This window comes from Narcine bancroftii, chromosome 2 (genome assembly GCF_036971445.1).
Source record: "Narcine bancroftii isolate sNarBan1 chromosome 2, sNarBan1.hap1, whole genome shotgun sequence".
Lineage (NCBI taxonomy): Eukaryota > Metazoa > Chordata > Chondrichthyes > Torpediniformes > Narcinidae > Narcine > Narcine bancroftii.
In genome coordinates, this window is record NC_091470.1 from 158262200 (window position 1) to 158284956 (window position 22757).

The 22757-nt window shown below is 46.4% G+C and overlaps 1 protein-coding gene across 3 annotated transcripts in view; it reads right to left on the bottom strand.

The window, feature by feature from the left end:
- Positions 1 to 3190: 3190 nt before the first annotated feature.
- Positions 3191 to 22757, bottom strand: part of LOC138752493 (rho guanine nucleotide exchange factor 19) — a 34857-nt gene continuing 15290 nt past the window's right edge. Inside the window, exons 4-12 of one of the 3 annotated variants that reach the window (XM_069915310.1) lie at positions 20929 to 21089; positions 19238 to 19390; positions 17819 to 17945; positions 15577 to 15651; positions 14625 to 14717; positions 13702 to 13853; positions 11679 to 11825; positions 6683 to 6750; positions 3191 to 4070 (exon numbers count right to left, since the gene is read on the bottom strand). In XM_069915310.1, coding sequence (XP_069771411.1) covers positions 4045 to 4070; positions 6683 to 6750; positions 11679 to 11825; positions 13702 to 13853; positions 14625 to 14717; positions 15577 to 15651; positions 17819 to 17945; positions 19238 to 19390; positions 20929 to 21089 — 1002 coding nt within the window. In that variant the 3' untranslated portion in view covers positions 3191 to 4044. Of the gene's footprint in view, positions 4071 to 6682; positions 6751 to 11678; positions 11826 to 13701; positions 13854 to 14609; positions 14718 to 15576; positions 15652 to 17818; positions 17946 to 19237; positions 19391 to 20928; positions 21090 to 22757 lie in introns of all 3 variants that reach the window. The other 2 variants (XM_069915311.1, XM_069915309.1) reach the window with 2 other exon arrangements.

A 22757-nucleotide genomic window follows, 5' to 3' on the forward strand; every position in this document is an offset into this window, starting at 1 on the left:
TAGTGTTTTTTTCTTTGTGGCATCTCCCACTGACTATAGTTTCTGGTCCCTTGACATTTATATGGAAACTTAAAAATAAGGCCAGAGCTGCTCTAACAGTAAAGTCCCAACCCTCCCCAGAGTCCAACCACTTAATCTGACTACCGTCGACTCTGCACAGGCTTTAAACTGCCTCTTAAACGAGCCAATGGTGGGTTATTTTAAAATCCTACCACTGTGGGGTCTGGCCCCGAGATGCCAGTAGTGGCTACGATGGGTTGCAAACTCCGGGGAAGTGGATGACTGGCACAGGGTGCCAGAAAATAGGGAGACCACCACCCACCTCCAACCCCACCACCCCCAGTTTGAGAAGGGGCAGCAGAAGAGACGACCCACGAGATGGAGACCAAGGCAGCGGACCAGTGAGGGTCTCAGAGGCTGAACACACAGGCAGCAGACTGTTCACGCAAGGAGCCCACAATGACTGCATCCTAAGGGCTTCCACCAGGCATCGGAACCAGGATGCTTCCTGATCACTTCAGAAGTGTGCATCTGGAGCTCAGGCTGCCGATGATTTGGACTAAAGGCTGTAGGAGTGCTGGAGGTAACTCTGGGGGTCTCTTTTTCTGATTGTAAGGGTCGCTGGGCAATTTTTTTCTGATAGCAAATCTTTATCTGCCTTACAGTAGACAAAAAGAATTTCATGTAATATTACATTTTCCTTTTTATGCCATAAAAAAATTTTGAATCTTAAAAGTTCACAGATTTGAAAGAGGAGTCTTTCAAAGTGTCAGAAATGGCAATTGGGATCATCTTTGGAACTAAAAGAACAAAGAAATAGAGAAATAAAACAGTAAGAGTGCAACCTGGTGAGAGGCAAAAAAAAACCCAGACCAAGAGCTTTCATATTTAAAGAGGAGGACTAGCAGGGCAAACATGGGTCTCTAACCAACAGATGCAGGAGAATTTATAAACCAAGAATGAGGACAGGCTTGGTCTTCACTGATGACACCCACAAAATGTGTTGCATCTATTAAAGCAGGTCTGGTGAGAATGGAGCAAGAAATAAACATTATAAATCAAAAAAACAGCAGGAGAAACAAATGCAAAGGAACTTGTTGATTCAGAGTTTTCACAGTGGTGGCTTTCGAAGTATCGAAGTGTCATCGTACAAGACATCATCGCTTTTGGAATAGTTCTTGTGCAAAATGAGGATAGCAAGTGTAACCCAATTATTTAAGACAGGAGAATCACCCAACGGGTACCCCAAGTCCACCTTGCAAAAGGGCATCTCCCTTCCCAACAGGGTATTAAAATGTCCCATCCAAGGGCAGCATAAGGCAACAATTTGTATCAGACCATTTAATGTTTGGAATGTAAAACCTGACAGACAATGCTGGTTTAAGCCACCACTTTAGCCCATCACGGAGGGAGCGCAACAATGTGGGGGGTGGGGGGTGAGGTCCTTTTTCCAAAAGGTGAGTACTTTCAAGTGAAAGTAACACATCTTCCCACACTACTCTGAAGACCATTTCAAGAACAGGAAACTCCACTAATTGTCCTCAACGTCAATCTTTCAACCTACACTTAAAAACAAACAAACTCCGGATGGTGTGGCAAGCTACTGGTGTTGGGCAAGAGCCAAGACATTGACCAAGCAACACTGAAAGCCTGATGTCCTGGGTACAACTCAGTCATTTGACTTACTTCCAAGTTTGTAGGAGGTTGTTTTCACATACTCCAACTATTCTGGGTTAGGAATGTGGTGTCAGAGAAAGCCTTGGCAAAGTTACTGCAGTGCACTCTGGATGACGCTTTGGAGAAAATGACAGTATCTGCTCCAGTTTCTGCTAAAGTTACCAAACAGGCTACTTTTATCTGCATTTCATGAAGAATGAACACCCAGACTGCTTAAAAATTGTGACTACATTATTCTTCACAGTTAGGGAATACACTGAGAATAAATCTTAAAGCCTTCAGATTCTCTCCCAATGGAGGCAGAGGGAAATGGGACTCACCGACCCAAACACAACCCTCCACACGTTTACTATTATGGAAGGTTTGGGAAACAAGTTGCAATGACCTATTTAGTCATTGTGAAATGGTTTACAATGAGATTCCAGTTGCTACTGGGACAGAGGGAACCCAAGTCCAGCTGTGCTGTTGACAGGAAGGGAAAGACAGGATCTATATCCAACAAAGGGATGAGAATGATCATTGGATCTCAGAGTAGGCAGCAAATCAGGCCACTGCAGTTCAGTCTTCAGTCTATTGTTTTCACTTGGACTGGATTTAAATCACCCTGAAGTTATGATTTTACAGTCATAAAACAAGAAAGTCTGCAGCCACTGTGATTGAAGTAAAAACATTGCTGGAGAAAAATCAGCAGGTCAAACAGGATACTTTATAGAGCAAAGATAAATATACATAACCAACATTTTCGGCTTGAGTCCTTCATCGGGATATTACCCGAATGAAATGGAGGGGGGTGGGGGGCACAGTCCCACAGGCAGGAGGTAATAGATGGATAAGGGAGGGAGGACACCCAGCAAATAAAGAGGAGGGGGATGGCTCTGTGAATGGAGAGGGAAGAGGTGGAGAACTGGAGCAAAAGCGACAGAGGCACGGGAAAGAGAGGGAGAACAGGGAGTAGGCACCAGAGAAGTTGATGTTAATGGCACTCTCCAACAGGATGGCATGGACATCTGGTTTCTGCTGGATCTCTCCCCACTCCCTCTGTCTCCTTTCCTTCAGCTTTCCACCCCCCACCTCCCCACCTTATACCTCCTGCCTGGAGGCCTGTGCTCCTCCCCCCCCCCCCCCCACCATTTTGTTTGTGCGCCTACCCACATTTTATTTATACCTTGATGAAAGGCTCAAACCCGAAATGTTGGTTATGTACATTTATCTTTGCTATATAAAGTACATTTTGACCTGACTTTCTCTAGTATTGTGCATTTTACAGTTACCAGGCTGAATTTGCTGTCCAAATCACCCAGACAACCAAACAATTCTCACTCTCCAAGACTACACTGCTCACCTGGAAGTCAATTATTCAACACCCAAGTCCCTGCTTAGGATTTGCCTTGAATAGAGTTGATCTTTAAACTGCGGACCCTTGGCATGGAGATCAGCAATAACCATACACCTTTGCAAATCAACCCACTTTACAGTTTCAAACTGGAGGGTGGAATGAAAAGAAAATCAGGGATAGAATGAAGAGGATTTGGGGCAAGTTTAATAAACCTTAGGATCTTTCTTAGCTCTTTGCACAGAATAGAAGCGCACTAGTTCAGAATTTCACAACTGAAATGACAAATGTTCATTATCAGGAAGTACCTGCACGATTCAACAAAGGGCAGACTTGAAGTTGCTCAACATCACACAAAAGAGTTTCCAACAGAAGTCCTGAACAGGCGAGGTGCCCAGGAAGACAGAACAGCTTTGCACCGGAGCAATGCATGTGGTCCATTCAGTCCAGGTTTGCCAGAGTCCAGAAATCAAGATTAGTACTGTCTACAAAAAAAAAAGGAGCAGGCTTCCGGCTACCACGGATTTTGTAGCCTAATGCAAAGCAATTCAACAATTATTTTCCATCAGCTCTAGATTTTCCAAGAAATTTCCCAAATGGTGAATGATCAAACTTCTTGTTTATGCACGTCAAGTTGATGTTCATTGTCAAACTGCAGGAGCTGTTGGGGTGTCACAATATTCAATGACAGTTTAAAACTGGGATCATTTATCAATCCCCAATCCCACACCATTCTCAAGGCCTTTGCTTCCTTCCACAAATCAGATTAAGGTTCTCCAATAAATTTCCCGCACGATAGGTGATCGGAGACTCATTTTCACAGACCCAGTTGGTGTCCATTTTACTCCTCGACCTGGATGTATTAGGGATTTGTTGGGTTCACAAACTTCACACAGACAGCAGAGTTAGACAGGGTCCATCCTCATTCACCTCCCTCAGCATTGCAATCATCGCTCAGCAGCAAAACTCAGTGTCGACAGGGGGATGGGCAGATCAAACACGAGTCAACTTCGTCCTGTCAACAGTGGCACAGATCAGTGCTTCGCATCTCGCAGCATTCCTAAGGAATTAAAAATAAATCTGGAGAAGTTACAGGACAAAAGACATACAGAGGTCAGTTGATTAATTGGTCACATGGGTATATTTGGGCAGCACTGGCTCATGGGCTGAAGGGCCCATTATCACACTGTATCTCCAAATTTCACCCCTGTAATACCACTGCCAAACGGAAGTGGTCAGAACAGATTACAGAAGACAACTTTCTTGCTCTTGGACTAAAGCAAAATAGTTGAAGGCTATTCATTAGATTCTCAGATAACTAGGTGTAGAATTATACAGTAGTGCCTTCAACTCACTGATATGCGCCAACCATTAAGCACCCATTTTACAATAATCCCATCAACTTTCCCCAAATTCTGCCAGTCACCCACACACAGCGTACAATTGGCATGTCTGCAAGAGGAAACTGAAGCATTTGGGGAAACTTACAGGCTCAGAGGGAGACCATGCAAACTCCACACAAGAAGTCAGGATTGAACCTGGGCCACTGGAACTGCCACAGCAGCTCTTCCAGCTCAGGCTATCAGTCACCAATGTTTCAAGAGCAAAAGATCGTGTGGGAAGAGCACCAGTCTTTCACCCCTTCCGAGCAGAGGATTCCCCAAATAAAATAAACCTTGTTGGCATTTGTCAAGGAAAGTTGGAGTTTCTGAGATAGAGACAGGCAGGGGACCAGAATACTAAAGATAATCAATTATTGTTACTGAGAATGGGCAATTTTGTTTCTTAAAGAGACAAATAAATCTACAGTGGAGAAGAATATAAATTATTTAGGCTGCAGCAACAACTGGTGTTTAACATTTTTAAGAGAATAATTTCATAAAATGCATTCAGGAGAGATTTAAAAAGGTCATGATGCGAGGAGGGAACAGGCTTCAATGTATCAATTTTTTTAAAAATGGTCAAGAACACTGTAATGATTAGATGGAGATACTTGGGCCCAAAGCTAATGCCTTAAACTTAAATCCATGGAGCAAAAGGAGGCCAGGGATGACATGAGAGATGTATACAAGATTATGACAGGCATAGTTAGAGTATTTTAGTCAGTATTCCACCCCTCCCAACGTGTAGGGATATCAAAAAGGTTGTCGTAGATGTAATGGACCATGGATCCCATTTCTGTTGTACAGTTCTTGGTCTCCATGAAAGGCAATTATGGGATATGAAAACAGTACTGATTGAATGGTAAAATGGTTAAATGGTAAAATGCCAATGCTAATTACATACTGTATAATCTGTAACAAATGTACATTCCATTGAGGTATGAAGACAAAAGGACAAGCACCCTTAGTTACTGTAGCCAAGGACAATATCAAATTGGAAGCAGCAACATACAATGTTGCAAACCTTAATGGCTGGCCAGAAGATTGTCAAGTTTTAGTTGCTGAAAATTTTCTTAAAGAGTGGTTGAAAAAGAAAAAGAAACATTTCTGGAAGGAAACGAAGAGGGAACACCCAAAGTAAACAGTCGGTGAGACTGTCAAATTAATGGCAGGAAAACTTGAAATGTGTGCTTTCAGTGCAAAATGGGTATACAGGTCAAGTACCCCTTCTCCAATGTTCCAAAATCTGAAACTTATTAAGCGCTGACATGACGCCACAAGTGGGCGCCAGTTTGTTACCATAGTCACCACCAGACCTATGTGTTTTTTGCCATCCAGGAGAATTTCAAGTATTTGGTGCTGCATTTATCTTCTTTTGTAAGCAGAGATCAAGTTTTTTTTGCTAAGTACAAATCATTATTCCAAAATCTGCAACACTTCTACCTTGCAGCTCCAGTGACACGAACACAATCCCTATCCCAGGGCACCAACTGTGTGGAGGTTGCACCCATGTGAGGTTCTTCTGGGCAGAGAATCTTCTCAAAGATATGGGTAGAAATCAGAGTACCAGCCATCAAGTCCCAGAAACTTCTCAAACTTAGTTTAATTTGTTAGCTTCATTCTTTTCTACCTGGGCCTTTTTAAGGTCCTCTCACCCACTCTCTTCATTTTCCTACTTTAATGAGATACTCATCCCATTTTATTTTCCAACCATCTCATCAACTTCCTCAGGTTCTACCACTCACCTGCAGATCAAGTGCAATTTACAGTGACCAATTAACCCATCAATGAGTGGATATTTTGAGTGAGCCCAGATCAGATCGGGCTTTATCTTAATGAGCAACAGAGCAGGCTGTATGCCCTACCCTGTGAATTTTTGGTTCTTAAAAAACACAAAGCTGGAGAAACTCAGCTGGTAAAATAGTGTTATTTCATGTAACAAAAGATAAAAGATACAAAACCAAAGTTTCGGGCTTGAGCCTTTCATTGAGGTACCATTTTACCAGCTGAGTTTCTGCAGCTTTGTGTTTTTACTTCAACAACCACAGTGTCTGCAGAATTTTGTGTTTTACTTCGAAGTTCTAAAATTCTTCACCATGAGTTAAAAAGGAAACTGGTTCTGAACAGGTTTGAAGGAAATAGAATTGATGTCCATACACAATAAATTGATGGGATAAAGTTCATGGAATGCAGTATTTGGGAACTGGGTTTGATGAAGGATCTGCTTTTACTCCCTGCCCTCAAAAAAGTATCTGAGCAGTTTTCCCCCAGAATCCACGATTCTACTCACTCTTGTTCCGTGATTCACTTCCAGCTCTTTGAGCACCAATGACATCCACCCACTCCTGGGCTTCAGACCTGCACAGGGAGACAACAATTTAGCCCACTCAGGTCACAACAAAGATGTGACCAGGCAGATAGATAGATTGCATCAATTCAAAGTAACTCAGACCACTGAATGGAGTTGAACGAGAAAGTTTGCAGATGCTGGGGACGAATGCAACACACAACATGCTGGAGAAACTCCTCATCCATCGGAAGTGAAGGGGAATGAGCATTTCAGGCCTGGGCCCTTTGTCAGACCCTCTAGCACTTGTGTGTTGCGCTAAGTCCTCTGAAAGCTTTCAAAAGGTAAATATGCATTTGTAGTGGCAGCTCCACTGCTACTGAAAGAACACAAAACCAGACGGGTTGAGCTCAGTGAGCAGAACTGATTTATTGCAGGCTCCTGGGCTGGACTTGTACTCCCAGCCTGGACCTGGCTGAAAACCACGCTGGGGGGGGGGGGGGGGGTGTGCTGACATCACGTGGTCCCCCAATGTGGGCTTCTGAGCCCTGTGCGAAGAAGAAGGATAACCCCCCCTCCTTCCCCCCCCAAACGGCGCTATTTTGGCCGGCTGCCTCGACGCGTGGATTTAAAGCGGGGCCAGTTTGCCTGCCTGGTGGTGTGCCACCACACAGCCCACCTCCCCCCACCAGAACCAGCGCCAATATCCTTTTTGCTGGGCGGCCTCACTTCTTGGGCTGGGCCACAATCACTGGTTCAGTGGGGTCAAGGTGCACTGGCTTCAGCCTGTCCACAGTAAACAGTTCCCGCCTGACGCTGATGTCCAGCGTGAACATAGACCCTGAATGCTGGACAACCTTGTACGGCCCCTCGTAAGGTCTCTGCAGAGGTGCCGCGGGCAGACCCCGCCAAATAAAAAAAGTACTCTGCAGAAAGCAGCTCGCTGGGGACGTGAGATGGCCATGTGCTATGTCTGGGCGGCAGTGGGGGTGCAAAGGAGTCCAAGCAGGCCCGGAAGTGGGGAAGCAGCTCATGTGGCAACCGCTGGGGGTTGTGAGGCACGTTGATGAACTCACCAGGAAGTGCCAGCGGTGCGTTGTAGACCAGCTCAGCTGATGACGCCTGCAGATTCTCCTTGGGTGTGGAGTGGATGCCCAGGAGCACCCAAGGCAGTTTGTCCACCCAGTCAGGACCAGTGAGGCGGGCTATAAGTGCCGACTTAAGGTGGCGGTGCAGACACTTGACCAGCCCATTGGCCTGCGGGTGATAGGCCGTGGTGCAGTGTAGCTCGATCCCCAACCTGTTGGCGAGCTGTGCCCAGAGTGCAGAGGCGAACTGGTGAAGTGATTTGGAACATTGAACTGGGCGACCCAACCGTGCCACAGCGCTCGGGAGCAGGAGTCCATGGAGGCATCCGGCATTGGGATCGCCTCGGGCCAACAAGTGGTGAGGTCCACCACCATGAACAGGTAACGGTTGCCCCGGGAAATGGGTAAGGGCCCGACTATGTCCACGTGAATATGGCTGAACCATTCCCGGACGTGCTTGAACTCTTGCACGAATGCCCTGGTGTGCCTGTGTACCTTGGACATCTGGCAATGGGTGCATGTTCTGGCCCATCCCGCGCCAAACTAACCGCCCTGCCACCTTCTGGACCGTGGACCTGATAGATGGGTGTGAAAGGTCATGGATGTGATGGAAGAAATGCCTGCACCACTGCTGGTGAAGCACTGGCCGCGGGGTGCCCATGGAGACATCACACCGGATGGTGCTTCTGCCGCTCGGAGTTGGGAGGTCTCAGAACTGCAGGCCCGTGAGGGCAGTCCTGAAGACTCACGTCTCCTCGTCGGAATTCTGGTCCCAGGCGAGCTGGCCGAAGTAGAGGCCGGGCGACAGCGTGCAGATGGGCGGTCACGAGAGTGCATCGGCGACCATGTTGTCCTTCTCTGCCTTGTGCCGAATGTCATGGGTAAACTCCGACACGAAGGAGAGGTGACGCTGCTGGCGGGCCGACCAGTGGTCCTTTGCCATCACGAGTGCCTGGGTGAGGGGTTTGTGGTCAGTGAAAATGGTAAAAGTCCTTCCCTCCAAGAAATAGCAGAAATGCTGCACCGCCAGGTAGGTACATGCCCAGTAACTCATGGTCAAAAGCACTATACTTGTGTTCTGGTGGGGGGAGAAGCCAGCTGAAGAATGCCAGTGGCTTCCATTGTCCGTTCACCTGCTGCTCCAGGACTGCGCCGACGGCTGTAGCAGAGGCGTCGATGGAGAGTGCCATATACAGGTCGGTGTGTGGGTGGGCGAGCATGGTAGCCTTCTGCGAGGGCGTCCTTGGTGGCCTCGAATGCACTACAGGCCTCTGGGGTCCAGGTGAGCATTTTGAGCTTGGCTGCGATGAGGGCGAATAGCGGCTGCATGATGCGTGCAGCTCCCGGGATGAATCGGTTGTAGAAGTTTACCATACCCGCAAACTCCTGCAGCCCATTGATTGTCCGGACGTAGGAACTCCCTGATAGCGGCGACCTTCAGCTATGATGGTATGGCCCAGGAACTGCATGGACTCTTTCCTGAACTGGCACTTTGCTGGGTTGATGAGGAGGCCGAAGTTGGCCAGTCAGGAGAAGAGGGTGCGCAGGTGGGCCTTGTGTTCCGCCCAATCCCTGCTAGCAAAGAGGATGTCATCCAAGTAAATGAAGATGAAATCCAGGTCCCTGCCCACTGAGTCCATGAGGCGCTGGAAGGTCTGAGCGGCGTTCTTGAGCCCGAATGGCATGCGAAGGAATTCGAAAAAGCTGAAGGGGGTGATGATGGCTGTCCTTGGTACGTCCTCAGGGTGCTCCGGGATTTGGTGATACCAGCACACCAGGTCAACCTTGGAGAAAACCCTCCACCATGCAGGTTAGCCATAAAGTCCTGGATGTGTGGGATGGGGTAACGGTCAGGAACTGTCGCCTCATTGAGCAGTCGATAGTCTCCGCAGGGGCACCAGCCGCCAGAGGCTTTCAGGACCAGGTGCAGCGGCGAGGCCCATGGGCTGTTGGACCGCTGAATGATCCCCAGCTCCAAGAGATGCAAAAAATCCTCCTTCACCACCTGGAGCTTGTCAGGCGGGAGCCGGCATGCCTTGGCGTGAACCGGTGGGCCCTGGGTGGGGATGTGGTGGAAAACCCCATGGCACAGCAAGGCAATGGAGAACTGTGGCTTGAGGAGGGTTGGAAACTCATCCAGGATTCGCTGGAAATAGTCTATGAGCACGCTGATCATGGCCATCTGCAGCTGCTTTGTGCGGGAGGTGTTGAGGCGAATGGCCTGGAAAGTACGGGGTCCACCAGAAGTCCATGGGCTTCACCTAGGATGGCGGTCAGAAGGGGTGAGACAGTGAACCTCCACGAGAACTTTCGTCGACCAATCTGAAGTGGACTGTCTTGTGTTGGATCTGCTGCGTTGGCCACATGGAGGGGAGGTCCTCGAGATAAGTTCCTGGACACGATGGCCGTGATGATGCTGATCTGGGCCCCAGTGCTGACGAGGAACCGCTGGCCGCTGACCGAGTCCCGTAGGTAGAGGAGGCTGTGCCCCTGGCCAGCCACCGCAGCCATTAACAGTGGCCGGCCTGCTCATTTCCCTGGAACGATCAGGGCTGACAACACTTCCGAACCCTGGCTTCCCAGTTCTGGTGGTAGAAGCAAAGGCCTGGGGCGGGCTTGGCTTGGTCATACCCATGCCTCGTGACCTGCTGGACCACCGAGCCCTCCGGGAATCACTCGAGCCATTGCTCTTGAGCCTTCTGAGCGACCTTCCTCGGGTCAGTAAAGCTCTCTTGGGCCAGTAAGGGCTGGATGTCCTTGGGCAGATGGTCGAAGAAAATGCACTAGAAGAGTGGGCAGTTGGTGTGATCACTCATGAGCGCGAGCATCTCATCCATCAGCTCCATTGGGCACCTGCCCCCAAGGCTTTGAGGTGCAGCATCCGAGTGGCACACTGGCATCTGGATAGTCCAAGGGATCCAGAGAGCAGCAGGTGGGTGCTGAACGAGGTGCAGCACGTGTTTGGCGGTGGGCCTGGTCCAGGGTGGCGACCACATGGTAGAATTTGGTCATGTCGGATGAAATCTGGCGGAGGTGAAACTGAGCCTCCGCGTGGCCGAACCAGGTCTCCGGCTCCTGAACCCAGAAGTCAGGCAGCTTGCTGGCTATAGCACTGATCCCAGGTTCGCTCATGATGGGTTCAAAGATGTTTGAACCAGTCGGGGTCACCAATTGTGGCGGCAGCTAAGCTGCTACTGAAAGAACACACAACCAGGTGGGTTGAGCTCAGTGAGCAGAACTGATTTATTGCAGGCTGCTGGGCTGGACGTACTCCCATCCCAAACCTGGCTGAGAACTGCGCTGGGGGAGCTCTGACGTCACCTGGGCATCACATGGTCCCCCAGCGCAGGCTTCTGAGCCCTGTGCTGAGATGAAGGGGAAACCCATTTTGGCTCCATTTTGGCTGGCTGCCCCGCCGCATGGATTACAAGCAGGGCCGGTTCGCCTGCCTAATGGCGTGCCACCACACATTGTAAATTTCCCCTCGGAGAGAAGATGCATAAATCCTGAAACAGGATGATCAATTACCGAACCAAAAGGTGGAATAAGACTTAGAAGTGTCTGTGAACCTTTCACTAAATTGCACTCACCTCAAATGCCAACAGGTCCCTTTATCCACAGACTAACCAGCCAAGCATTTTCAAGGCAAAACAAACATGCAGGATGAACTCAGCAGGCCACACTGCATCCATGTTCGGGCCTGGGCTCTCGGTCAGCAACGTTGTATGACCTGCTGAGTTTGTCCAGCACATTTGTGTGTTGAACTTGAATGCCCCGCCCCCCAAAATATCTGCAGATTTTCTTGTTTAACAAACATTTCTAATTATATGGTGGGAGCTTTTTTGGTTTACCATAAACACCTTTTTTTTTAAAATTTATTTTCAAAATGCATGTACAAAATAAACACTTACTCGTTTTCTGCTCCCAATACAAAATTCCTGACAGTTCCTTTGTGGTTCTCAGACAGCCACAGGTGAAAAACTAATGATTTTGCCTCCAGGCAGTCAATTGTCACCCTGGAGATCCTGGCATAATCCACAACAGAAAATCTGTCTTCTCTGAGAAAGGAAATAAATGGGAGGATTAAAACACAATCTTTTTTCAATTTGATACAAAAAAAGAGCCCAACCCCATTAAAGAATTTAATTGACTTAGCTTTGATGACCCACCCTTCCATCAATGCTTATCCCTTTCTGATGGTGTTGAACAATACTGGGCTACAATTTCAAGTGACTGTTCTTCATGTCTAATCCTTAATACAGGCAGGCTTTCAACAAGAGCAAATGTCATTGCCAAACCACAAGTGTTTGCCGCAAGATTCGCTGGTTACACCTGGGTGTATTTTATGATTTTGGACTGTTGATCACCTTAGAATTTTCCTATCATGTACCGTTTTTCAGATACCAGCTATTTTTGTGATTTCCCGTCCTAGTTCAAATCTACTTCAAGCATACAAAAACATTTAAGTGCAACATGTCATTGAAATTTCATTTTCTGCATTTGTATTTGGACTTATTCCCTGCCGATCTTGGTGCAGTCAGTGACGAACCTGGGGAAAGGTTTCACCAAGGACACTGCCACCATGGAAAAGCAGTATCGGGTCAACTGGGAGCCATCAGTGATGGCCAACTATTGTTGGACACTGACATGAGAGGCATCAGATGCTGAGTACAAAGGAAAATCAGTAGGAAAGCATTTTTAGGTCAGTTGAACTGACACAATGTGTCATCATCATTATTCAATTAAACCTGCTACATTCAATAAAAGTTAATGTAACGTTTCTCCATCTTCCTACGTGATGCATCAAATCTGAAATTATCTTTGTGTTCAGCTTGAAATTGTCTAGCAGGAAATGAAATTGTCTAGCAAATTCCCCAATTTTTTTTCAGGAAGCAAACCTTTTCAAAAAAATTGTTCTCCAGTGTCATCAGTAGTCTTTTACTAGGTGAAAGTCCCTCCTGATGTCACCACCATTGCATGACAGCTCAAGTGGGAGTACAGTACAGGGATGGAACTTGATCCTTTAGAACCATAGAACACTACAGCATAGAAACAGGCCCCTTTGGCCCTTCTAGTCTGTGTTGAACCATGTTTTGTCTAGTCCAACTGACCTTCACCCAGCCCATAGCCCTCCATACCTCGCCCATCCTGTACCTGTTCAAATTCTTCTCAAATGTAAAAATTGAGCCCACATTCACCACTTCAGATGGCAGCTCATTCCACACCCCCACCACTCTCTGTATGAAGAATTTCCCCCTACACTTTTCCCCTTTCACCCTTAACCCATGTCCTCTGTATCTCATCTACACTCAGTGGGAAAACCCTACCTACATTTACTGTCCATTTCCCTCAATTTTTAAATACCTCGCAAATCAACCCTCGTTCTTCTACACTTTGCATTTATTAACTTGAACTTCAAGGAGCAGGAGCATGTGTGTGGGAATGTTACTGCACACTTGTATTTCCCCTTATCCCCACTGCCACCCACCCTTGGGAAATATGTTCAGCCCACTCATCAGGTTGACATTTCAAGAAAGGAACGCATTTCTTACAATTGTGATATCACCATTTCGTCATCGTTGGATCAAAAGCCTGGAATGCACAAAATCTCAGCTTTCAACACAAGGGCCCCCTGTGGTTCAAGGGGATGTCGCATCACTACCTTCCCAAGGAGAGTTACAGATGGGCGATAAACATTGCCACTGCTCGTCCTGCACATCGGTAGAAACTCAACTGAAAACTTTGCCCAAGGAGCAAACAGCCTAACAAGGAATGGATTTTTAATGTAACAAATTTTTTCTGAAACCTCCAACACAAGGAGATCAAAAGAGTTGTACCAATAACCCTCACATAATCTTAAGATAGTTTGAACACCATGCATGAGCCCCTTTCTGGGGGCAATACAAGTACAAATCGGCTCATTTGGACACTTACTCTCTCCGAGACAGCAACAAAAAGTCATTAAATAGATGAAGGTAAATAGGTTTGGTTGTGTTTCCAGTTTTGTGTCTGGATTCTGTCATGGAAATCTCATTGAGTTCCCCTTCTTTAACCAGGAAACGAGTTTGGGAGATTAGAGGAAGAGACTGCAGAAGAAAAGAAGTTGTTTATAAATCAGGAACAGCATCAAATTGGAATGAAAGATGTGAAAATAACTCCGTTCTCTGTTCATTCCCTATCCCAGATCCCAACACCACCAGATATCTGGTTTCATTTCTAGAAAGAAGTGAGCTCATCCATCATTGAGGACATCTCACCACTGAGGTCAACCAGGTAACCCTGGTCTACTGGTAATTTGTCACCTCCTCCAAGGTGGTTGCACCTGAACTAATTGCACTGGGTCCTTTTGGTATCAACTCTTCAAAATTTCATCCAATCCCACTTAAGTGACTAGCACAAACTGGTTAGTGAGATTTGTTTCAAATTAGCTCAAATATGTTTGGTGTTAAATGCAGAGCTGTCAGGAAAATGTATGGCTTCAGTACATAACCCTGCATCAGCAGTAAAGATGCCTTTTGTTAAATAAAAGCTGCAGAAGGCCAAGTAGCAAATGTGGCTTGCGTTACATAGCAATTGTCTGAATCACTGCCTCTCTCCACAGACACTTGTTCATTAGACAATAAACTCTCATTAAATGTTGAGCTCTTCCACCATTTCCGTTTCAGATTCCCACGATCAACTGTTCAAACATTCCCCACCCTTTGCCGAGTCACTCTCAAAGCAGCAAGAGCTCAATGCATCCAATAGATTTCCTTGTGAAGCAGGCTTTGAGTGTAGTGGGAATTAACAGGATATTTACGCTTTGTTAACCAAACAGCCCCCTCAAACCATTTAATTTTCACCTTGCTCATGAATACCTTGGTGTTGATAAATTCCAACCTCTTCTCCAGAGAGACCAGCTCCTCAATTTGTCTCATCATCTTTACATTTTCGTTGCAAGCATGTACTATCTGGAGGAGAAATCAGACGGAGGTTATCCCAAAATGGCGACCTTATTACTGCCTGGCCCGCTGAGTTGCACCAGGACCTTGCCTGCAAGCTTAGACATATTTCAATTCCAGGCTCTCTTAAACAAATGAACTTTAAGGAGATAATAGGATTTTAAGAGGACTTCAGCGAGTCGTTTCTAAAAGTTGTGAGTGAGTTGTCACTATTGCCACTTCATGGTTGATACATTAATTGGCGACTATAAATTGTCCTTTGTGTGTAGCCGATGGGTACAGAAGAAATGGGAACAGGAGTAGGCCATTTGGCCCATCGAGCCTGCTCAGTCATTGAATAAGATCATGGCTGTTCTGATCATTGACTCAACTCCACATTCCTGCCTTTTCCCCATAATTCTTTTTTTTTAATGTAAAAATCTATCTAACTGAACCCTAAATATGTTTAAGGAAGGAGCCTCAACTGCTTTCCTGGGTAGAGAATTCTACAGATTCACTACTCTTTACAGGGGGGTGGGGAAGGAGAAAGATTTTCCTCATCACAGTCTTAAATCTACTCCCCTGTCGCGGTGTCTGGAGGGTAGAATCTGGTGGTGGGGGTAAATGCTGGAAATGTGGAGAGTCAGTTACAAGGGATAGGTCTTCTTTGAACACCAAAATAGTGTCTGAGCCAAATGACCTGCAGAGCCGTATGGAAATGCAAAAAAAAAATTGACCAAGGTTACTCCAGTCCTTCTCTTTAATAGGGGAGGAATTTGATGACCAAAAGGCTTTAAACAGTTCACACAGGAGCAGCTGTGCAAATAGTCTCCTCTTCGACACCCCGTTGCCAGTGCACTTCCCAACCAGAAATGAAAAGCCGTCTCACCTCCTCAATTGCTTCCGCAGCCCTCCTGACAGATTCCAACATCGGACATTCCGGTGACATCAACGTCAGGATATTCTACAAAGTAAAAAAGAATGGTTGGGAGAGGAGGTGTACGGACACAGTCCTCTCCCCGCCTCAAACCAATGAGAGGTGAGAAATATCTCGTGTCAGCAGCCAACGCAGGGAGGAACGCCGTATTACTGATGGAGTAAAGGCACAGGATGCAAAGCCAAACCAGGGAGTGAAAAAGGAGAAATCCAACATGAGCAATCAAAGCAAATCCACCACAACCTGCTCTTTATTCCAACATAAAAGCTAGAAAAAGGGCAGCACAATGTCTCACCACCCAGAGGTCCTGGGTTCAATCCTGGCCATGGGTATTGTCTGTGGTAAGTTTGTGCTTTGGCTCTGTGACCATGGGAGCATCCCCGGAAGCTGCTTTCCTCCCACATTCCAAAGATGTGATGGCAGTAAAAAGAACTACAAGGGTGGGGGGGGGGGGGTGGTGAAGAAAGACAAAATAAAATGCAAGGTTTCAGGAAATTAGAGCAATGTGGGGACTCAACATAGGCATGATGGGCCAAATGGACTCCTGGCTCACAAATTACTGGAAGGAGGGGTATCAGATTTAAAATAGAGGTGAGAGAATGTGGGGGGGGGGAAGAGAACAAATGAAGGAAAAGGTCATTGTTGGGTTAATTGTACAGAGTGATACATGAAAGTCTGTAGATGCTGTGATTATAGTAAAAACATTACAATAAATTGAACAGCACAAAAACAGTCCATTGGACTGAGACGCCCATCGCCATTGGTCCACATCCCTCCACACCTTTCCTGCCTTTTAAATGTTCTAAGGCATCTGCCTCTACCACTTCGACTGGTAGTTCATTCCATACAACCACCAGCCTCCTATTACTAAGCCAATTTTGCATCCAGTTTGCTGATGCATTGGATCTCATGGGTCCCAACCTTCTGGACCAGCTGAACAAGCAGGATTTTGTCAAAAACCCTTGTAAAACCACATCTAGTAAACCAAGAACTGCAAAAGACCCAAATTTAATTAAAAGCAGGAACTGGAGGGGGAAAAAAAAAGTTTTATTTCATTATGGCAAGTAATGTGATGGCAAAACATTGAGAAGGGAGCATTGCATTACAATTGTGATCAAGTTCCCTGCACATTGATACATAATTGTGCAGCCACAGTGAGGCATCCGGGTTGTGCAAAGTGTTCAGCAAAAGTGCAACCTGCTGAAATTCTGCTCCATGCACTGGTTGCCAGTGGATCTGATGCCCCCATGATCTGCCTTTCCCGTGAGCAGCTGGCACAGTGGGACACCCAGCCCATAAAGTCCATGGTAGCACCCATCAATGCCCCCTCTTTCCCTAGAAACCATCTTCTCTCACATGCCAGCCAATCCTTCCCCTTCCACCCCGACACATTCTCTCACCAACCGTCGAGATGCAGTGGCCAATTAACACAACAACCTGCACATCTCAAGATTCAGATTGGTGTCATAGTAATAAAACAGTGTCATATTATATGAAATTCTCTTTTAGCCTGCTGCAAAGCGGGCAGATTCGCCCCTTATGCATCCAGAGGAAACACATGTGTGCCAGGGAGAAATATACAGATTGCACACGGACCGAGGCTAGAGTCAAACGGGGATGGTTGGAGCTAAGAGGCATTAGCTCGTCCCACATTGTCACTGTCCCACCACAAGCTCCAGAAAGCAGGCACGCTAAAAATTGCCTTCACGTCTGTGGTGAATGTCTGCCAAGCTGTCCGTCTCCCCTCTGCAGAGCCTTGCTGTACTAACATTGGCTGTCCATTATCTCTACTGTTAAGGACACTCCCCTTGGATATAACTGTGTATGCACTTATTGTCTTTCATTATTGTACCATGAGTTTCTGCTAATAAAACCCATGATTATTGTTTGACCACATTGTCTTTGTCTACTTCATCAACTGGCACTTCAACGTCCACAGTTGGCATAATGCTGTTGCAGCACCTGTGACTGGGGTTCCAACTGGCACTGTCTGTAAGGAGTTTGTACGATCTCCCCTTGTCCTTATGGGATCCCTTTAGGTGCTTGGTTTCTCCCCCCCCCTCAAAAAACGTATGGGGTGTGCAAGTTGGGCGGCACAGATTTGTGGGCCTCCCCAGATTTAAATGTTGTTGGAGGCAAGGAGGGAAGATGGACCAAATGCATAAGGAGACAGTGAAGCTAATGGGTCCATTACCAGCAGCAGGATTTTCATCCGTGTGATCCGTTGGAACGGCAGGATGAGGAAAGACTTCAGGGGCTGCCGCTGGCACAAGGGTTTCACTTCCAGTTTCTTCAGGACCTGCATAAATTCATCGTTCAGCCTGCCAAAGGTAGCACAAGGACATAATCTAGACGCCACATAGATGCAGTCCGAACACAGCATGTTTGTTGCAACTCATTTCCACCCCCCCACACCCCTGTGAGGTCATTTTTATCTTCTATTCATTACCCAGGTTCACGACCTTACTCTCTTATCAATTTGCATCCAAATCCTAGCAGCATTCCTGGAATCGACTGTGACCAAGGTGCTTCATCGCTCTAACACCATGTACCTTTATTTGAGAATATGGTCTCCTCCCACGTTGGGAATAGGAGTTCTGTTGGCCACAAATGCAAAAACCCTCCCTTCCCATGAGATTTGGCGATATCTGCACTAATATGATATAAATAGTCTCCCAAATGGGCTTGACAGCAGAAGATAAACCTTGGTCTTGTTGACCAGGGAGTATCAATGGCTTTCTATACTGCAGCCAGGCTTGATCCCAAGGCACAAAGAATGAGGGCAGCACCCATGCAGGCAGCATTAGTTACAACTTTACGCACGTGCAGTGACGGCTGCCTTTTAAACACCTGGCCTCACAGATGCACTTCCTTGGAGTTAAAGGCATGGCTTGGTGAATAAAACTAAGCCTTCAAACCTCCAATGACAACTCCACTGGGAAGTGTTTGGACACCTATAAAGACCAGCATTAGGTCAAGACCCCCCCCCACCCCATGAGTGCAGAGTGGAAGGTGCAGACTGAATTATACAGGAGGCTCTTTTAGGTACATTGCCCGGAATCTTTTCACGAGCAGAGGTTGGTCATCCAGAGGGAGAGTGACCATTTGCCAGAGCAACGTGATAAAAATAATTCACCAACTATGAACTTTATGCATTGCAACAATGTTGGACACTCAAAGTAGCACAAATTTTGCCCGCTGTTAGCAACATGGAGTAAGATGGACATAAACATCTGCAAAATTGGTTCACTTTGTGCTAGCTGCAGTTTCCAGTTTTGGTTTATTTTACTTTTGCAAACAAATTTCTAGAATGAATGCACAACAGCAAAGTAGCTGCAGGTATTTTGAAACAGGAATTTAACCCTCTTCTGATCCCTGGTTCAGCAATGAAGCTTCAGATTGGACTGTTGCTTTTTGATGTTGTTAAATCAAATTAAGATGTAGAAGGATGCTTTACAATTTTGGACAAATTTGAGGAAAGGGCGGGCTTGTTTGGATATGGATCAAATGCAGGTAAATGGGACTAGCCCAGAATGCCAACATGGACGAATTGGGCCGAATGGCCTGTTTCTGTGCTCTGCAACACTCAGTGCTGCAAGTGAGCCTCACTTACGCCAGCTGCTGCAGCATCTTCTCCTGGTACATCTGATTGGTGACGTATGGGACGTAAACCCTGCGAAAATCGATGCAGTGTCGCAGAACAATGTCACTGATGTCTCTGAAAAAGATGTTCTCCTCCAACCGTTCCTCCAAATCCAGCAGAAACCTGTCAAAAGCCACAAGTGTTAACCTGCAGGCAACAAAAAAGCAGCATCCAGCATCAAGGGCGTATTCCAGGCAACTGCCCTTACAACAGAAACCAACAACTTCCCAGTCACCACAGCCAGTAATTAACTTCCTTACAACCAATATAAATTGGCTGGACAGTCACCCTCCCTTTTGTCTCTAATCTCCTCTCTCAACGCTAAATATTCCAGATCCAAAAATTTTTTTGGCACCTTGTGTTTGTGGCCAATAATACGTTAGCAGACCACTCAGCATCAGAGCCATTTCTGACCATTTCCCTTGGTCTGATTTACTCACAGCGCTGAGTTGACACTACAAAAAAAAAATTTTTCTGAAGATTGACAACTCAGTTGTATGTTCTGGATAAAGAAAGTTCCCCTCATTCCATCCCTCAGTTGCAAGCTGTTGGTTGAGAGCTTAGAGTGAAAACACACCAAAATGCCAAAAAGCAAAAAGCAGGAAATTTCAGAATACTGGCTGGGGGGAGGAGTCTAGACCAACAAAAGGTGTTGATTGGCTATGATAAGGGAAGAGGTGAGAATTGATTACATCAGGTGTGAAAGGAGACAGGGAAAAGAAGTGGACGGAGAGAAATTTAAACGAAATCCAGAGAAGACTATAGGGCCTTTCATGCCAGGCCTCTGCCTGGAGGCCAGTTACAAGCGCGGAGGGAAAACTTAAAACGTACCTCTCATGGAGCAGTCCTAAAAGGCTGTTTCTGCTTTGCATTTATATGGAGCGGTGCCTTGTAGCACCCTCCGGATCCGATGGAGGCAGGGCAACTGGTGCCATGGTGCCACCCATCATAAATACGTGGCAGAGTAATGGCCGACTTCCCGACCTGTAATCCCCCACACAGCTGGAACCACTGTTTCCCCAGAATGGTTCCAGCTGCGTGAGGGATTATGGGTCGAGAAGACGGCCAATGCTCTGCCACATTTAGAGCTGCAAAGGCCAGGTGAGGCTGTCACAGCCCACCCCGGCCGTCCCCCGATGGCTCCCGCCCGCCACCCCGGACTTGAGGGGAGATGGGTCACGTGCTGACAGCATCATCAGCCTGCCCCTAACCAGCCACTTGCAGCAGCTGTATATTCAGGTCAGACAGCGGAGTGCAGCGCTCCGCCGATTATTCTTCCCCAGGAAGAGTTGGATTTGGTGCTCGGAGCTGGCCACGGTGCATTCAGAAAGGAACGTCTCTAGGCGCAAGGGCAGAGAACCTCCCCCTTTACAGTCAGGCATTTTCCTTGCTTGAAGGGGCCTTGTATTAATGGATAGACACATCAGCAAGAGAATGGGATGGGGAAATGAAGTGCATTGATCCACAGATTTCAATCATATTGATAGCTTCTGCCTCTACAGTGCTGTTAAATAGCGACCTGATAGTCTGCATTACATGGTGCTGCACCAAGCTCTAGAGTGGGTGTTTAGCATTTAAATGCTGCATCATTCCTTGGCAAAATAAAAACAAGCGTTCATCTTCTGGAGGCAGGTTTGTGGATTTAATGAGCTTACACCCACCTTTCACTTGCTTCTTTCACTTCCAAAATGTTGGAGAACAGCGTGTGTCGCTCTGTGGGAGTCAATGTGTCCAACAGTTCTGGAGACTTACTGAAATGATTGACAGCCACTGTCAAACTGCGTAGATAAGAAGCCTCTGATGTAATCACTTCAAACATTGCCTGGAGAGAAGAAAGTGATGACATTTAGTGAAGTTGGTAGCTCTAGTTCTAAACCAAGCTGAACAGAAGCACAAACCAGAATCTATTTATTTCCCAATGTTAGGCTGCAGGAGGTGAGCAGATTTAAGTTCTTAGGAGTCATTATCTCAGAGGATCTTTCCTGGATCCAACACACCAATGGCATCATGAAGAAAGCACTTCTACTTCCTCAAGAGTTTGCAGAGGTTTACTATGACATAGGAAACCCTAGCAAATTTCTACAGATGTGTGGTGGAAAGTGCGCTGACCAGCTGCATCACAGTCAGTGATGAAGACACCCAAGTGGAAAGCCCTGCTAAAGGTTACGGACACAGCCCAGGATATCACGGGTAAAACCCTCCCCACCGTTGAGAGCATCTACAGGAAACAATGCTGTCGGAGGGCAGCAGCGATCATTAAGGACCCACACCACCCAGCACACACACTGTTCTCACTGCTACCATCAGGAAAGAGGTATGGATGCCACCAGATCTGCACCATCAGGTTCCGGAATCTTCTTCTGCTCCCCCTCCACCATCAGACACTTCAACAACAAACTAAATCAGAGACTCATTTAAAGCCTCTTACTTTTGCACTTTATTGATTTTTTCCTCTCTCTCTGTATTGCATAATTCGTTTACATGCGCACGTTGAGTATAGGTTTCTTTGCACTGCCACTAAGTGGCAATTCTACCTTGCCCATAAGAAAAAGAATCTCAGGGTTGTATGTGATATCATGCATTTTCTCTGACAATAAATCTGAATGGGGAGGATCTGGAACAGATCACACCTCCCACTGAGCACCTTTCCCCATAGCAAAAACATCTCCTTTCATAATTTGGAACTTATTCAAGTCATGATAACTCCGATTTAATATCATCTAGTAAATCAGATACAAAAAACAACAAATCAGTGCAACAACGACTAATCAACATGACACCAACTTCGTCAAGACTCGGGAGGAGTCACGTGATGGAGTAGTGGCCGGTCAGGGAACTCCAGCCCTCTCCGGAAAAGTTTTTAAAAAATACACAAAACACAAAGGCACAAACATAAAAATTAAAACAAAGTGAAAGTAAAGGTGGGAAGAAAATGGCAGCGAAGAAAGAAAAGTTGAAAGCAACAGGAAGAGAAGAAGAAAGAACGTTGGAAGAAGGTGAAGGCCTTACCTGTCTGAGGAGGCCCGCCGCGGAGAGAGAAGCCTGCTCCCTAAGGTCAGTTGAAGTCCTGAGCTCGGGACTACAAAAATGGCTCGTGGAGCCAAGTAAAAGTGCGCAACCGCGCATGAAAAAAAAAACACTGACGGGAGGGGGGACCAGCTGAGGAGTCGATCTCCACAGCTGAGGATGACAGCTGCAACACAACAACAGGAAGAGAACATAGAAAATAAAAAGAACAAGAAGAGAGTAAAAAGAAAACAAGGAAACAACAGATGACCAACCCAGAGGAAGAAGAAGAAGAAGAACATAGAGAAATGGAAGAAGGGAAAAGCAAGACAATGAATTTTTTTTTTAAAGAATATATGGAATCAGTGAAAGAATGGCAATTACAAGAATTTAGTGAAATAAAAAGAAGAATTAAAAGTGCAGAAGAAAAAATGAATAGATTAGAGATGGTCATGTCAGATATAGGAAAAAGAGTGGACAAGGT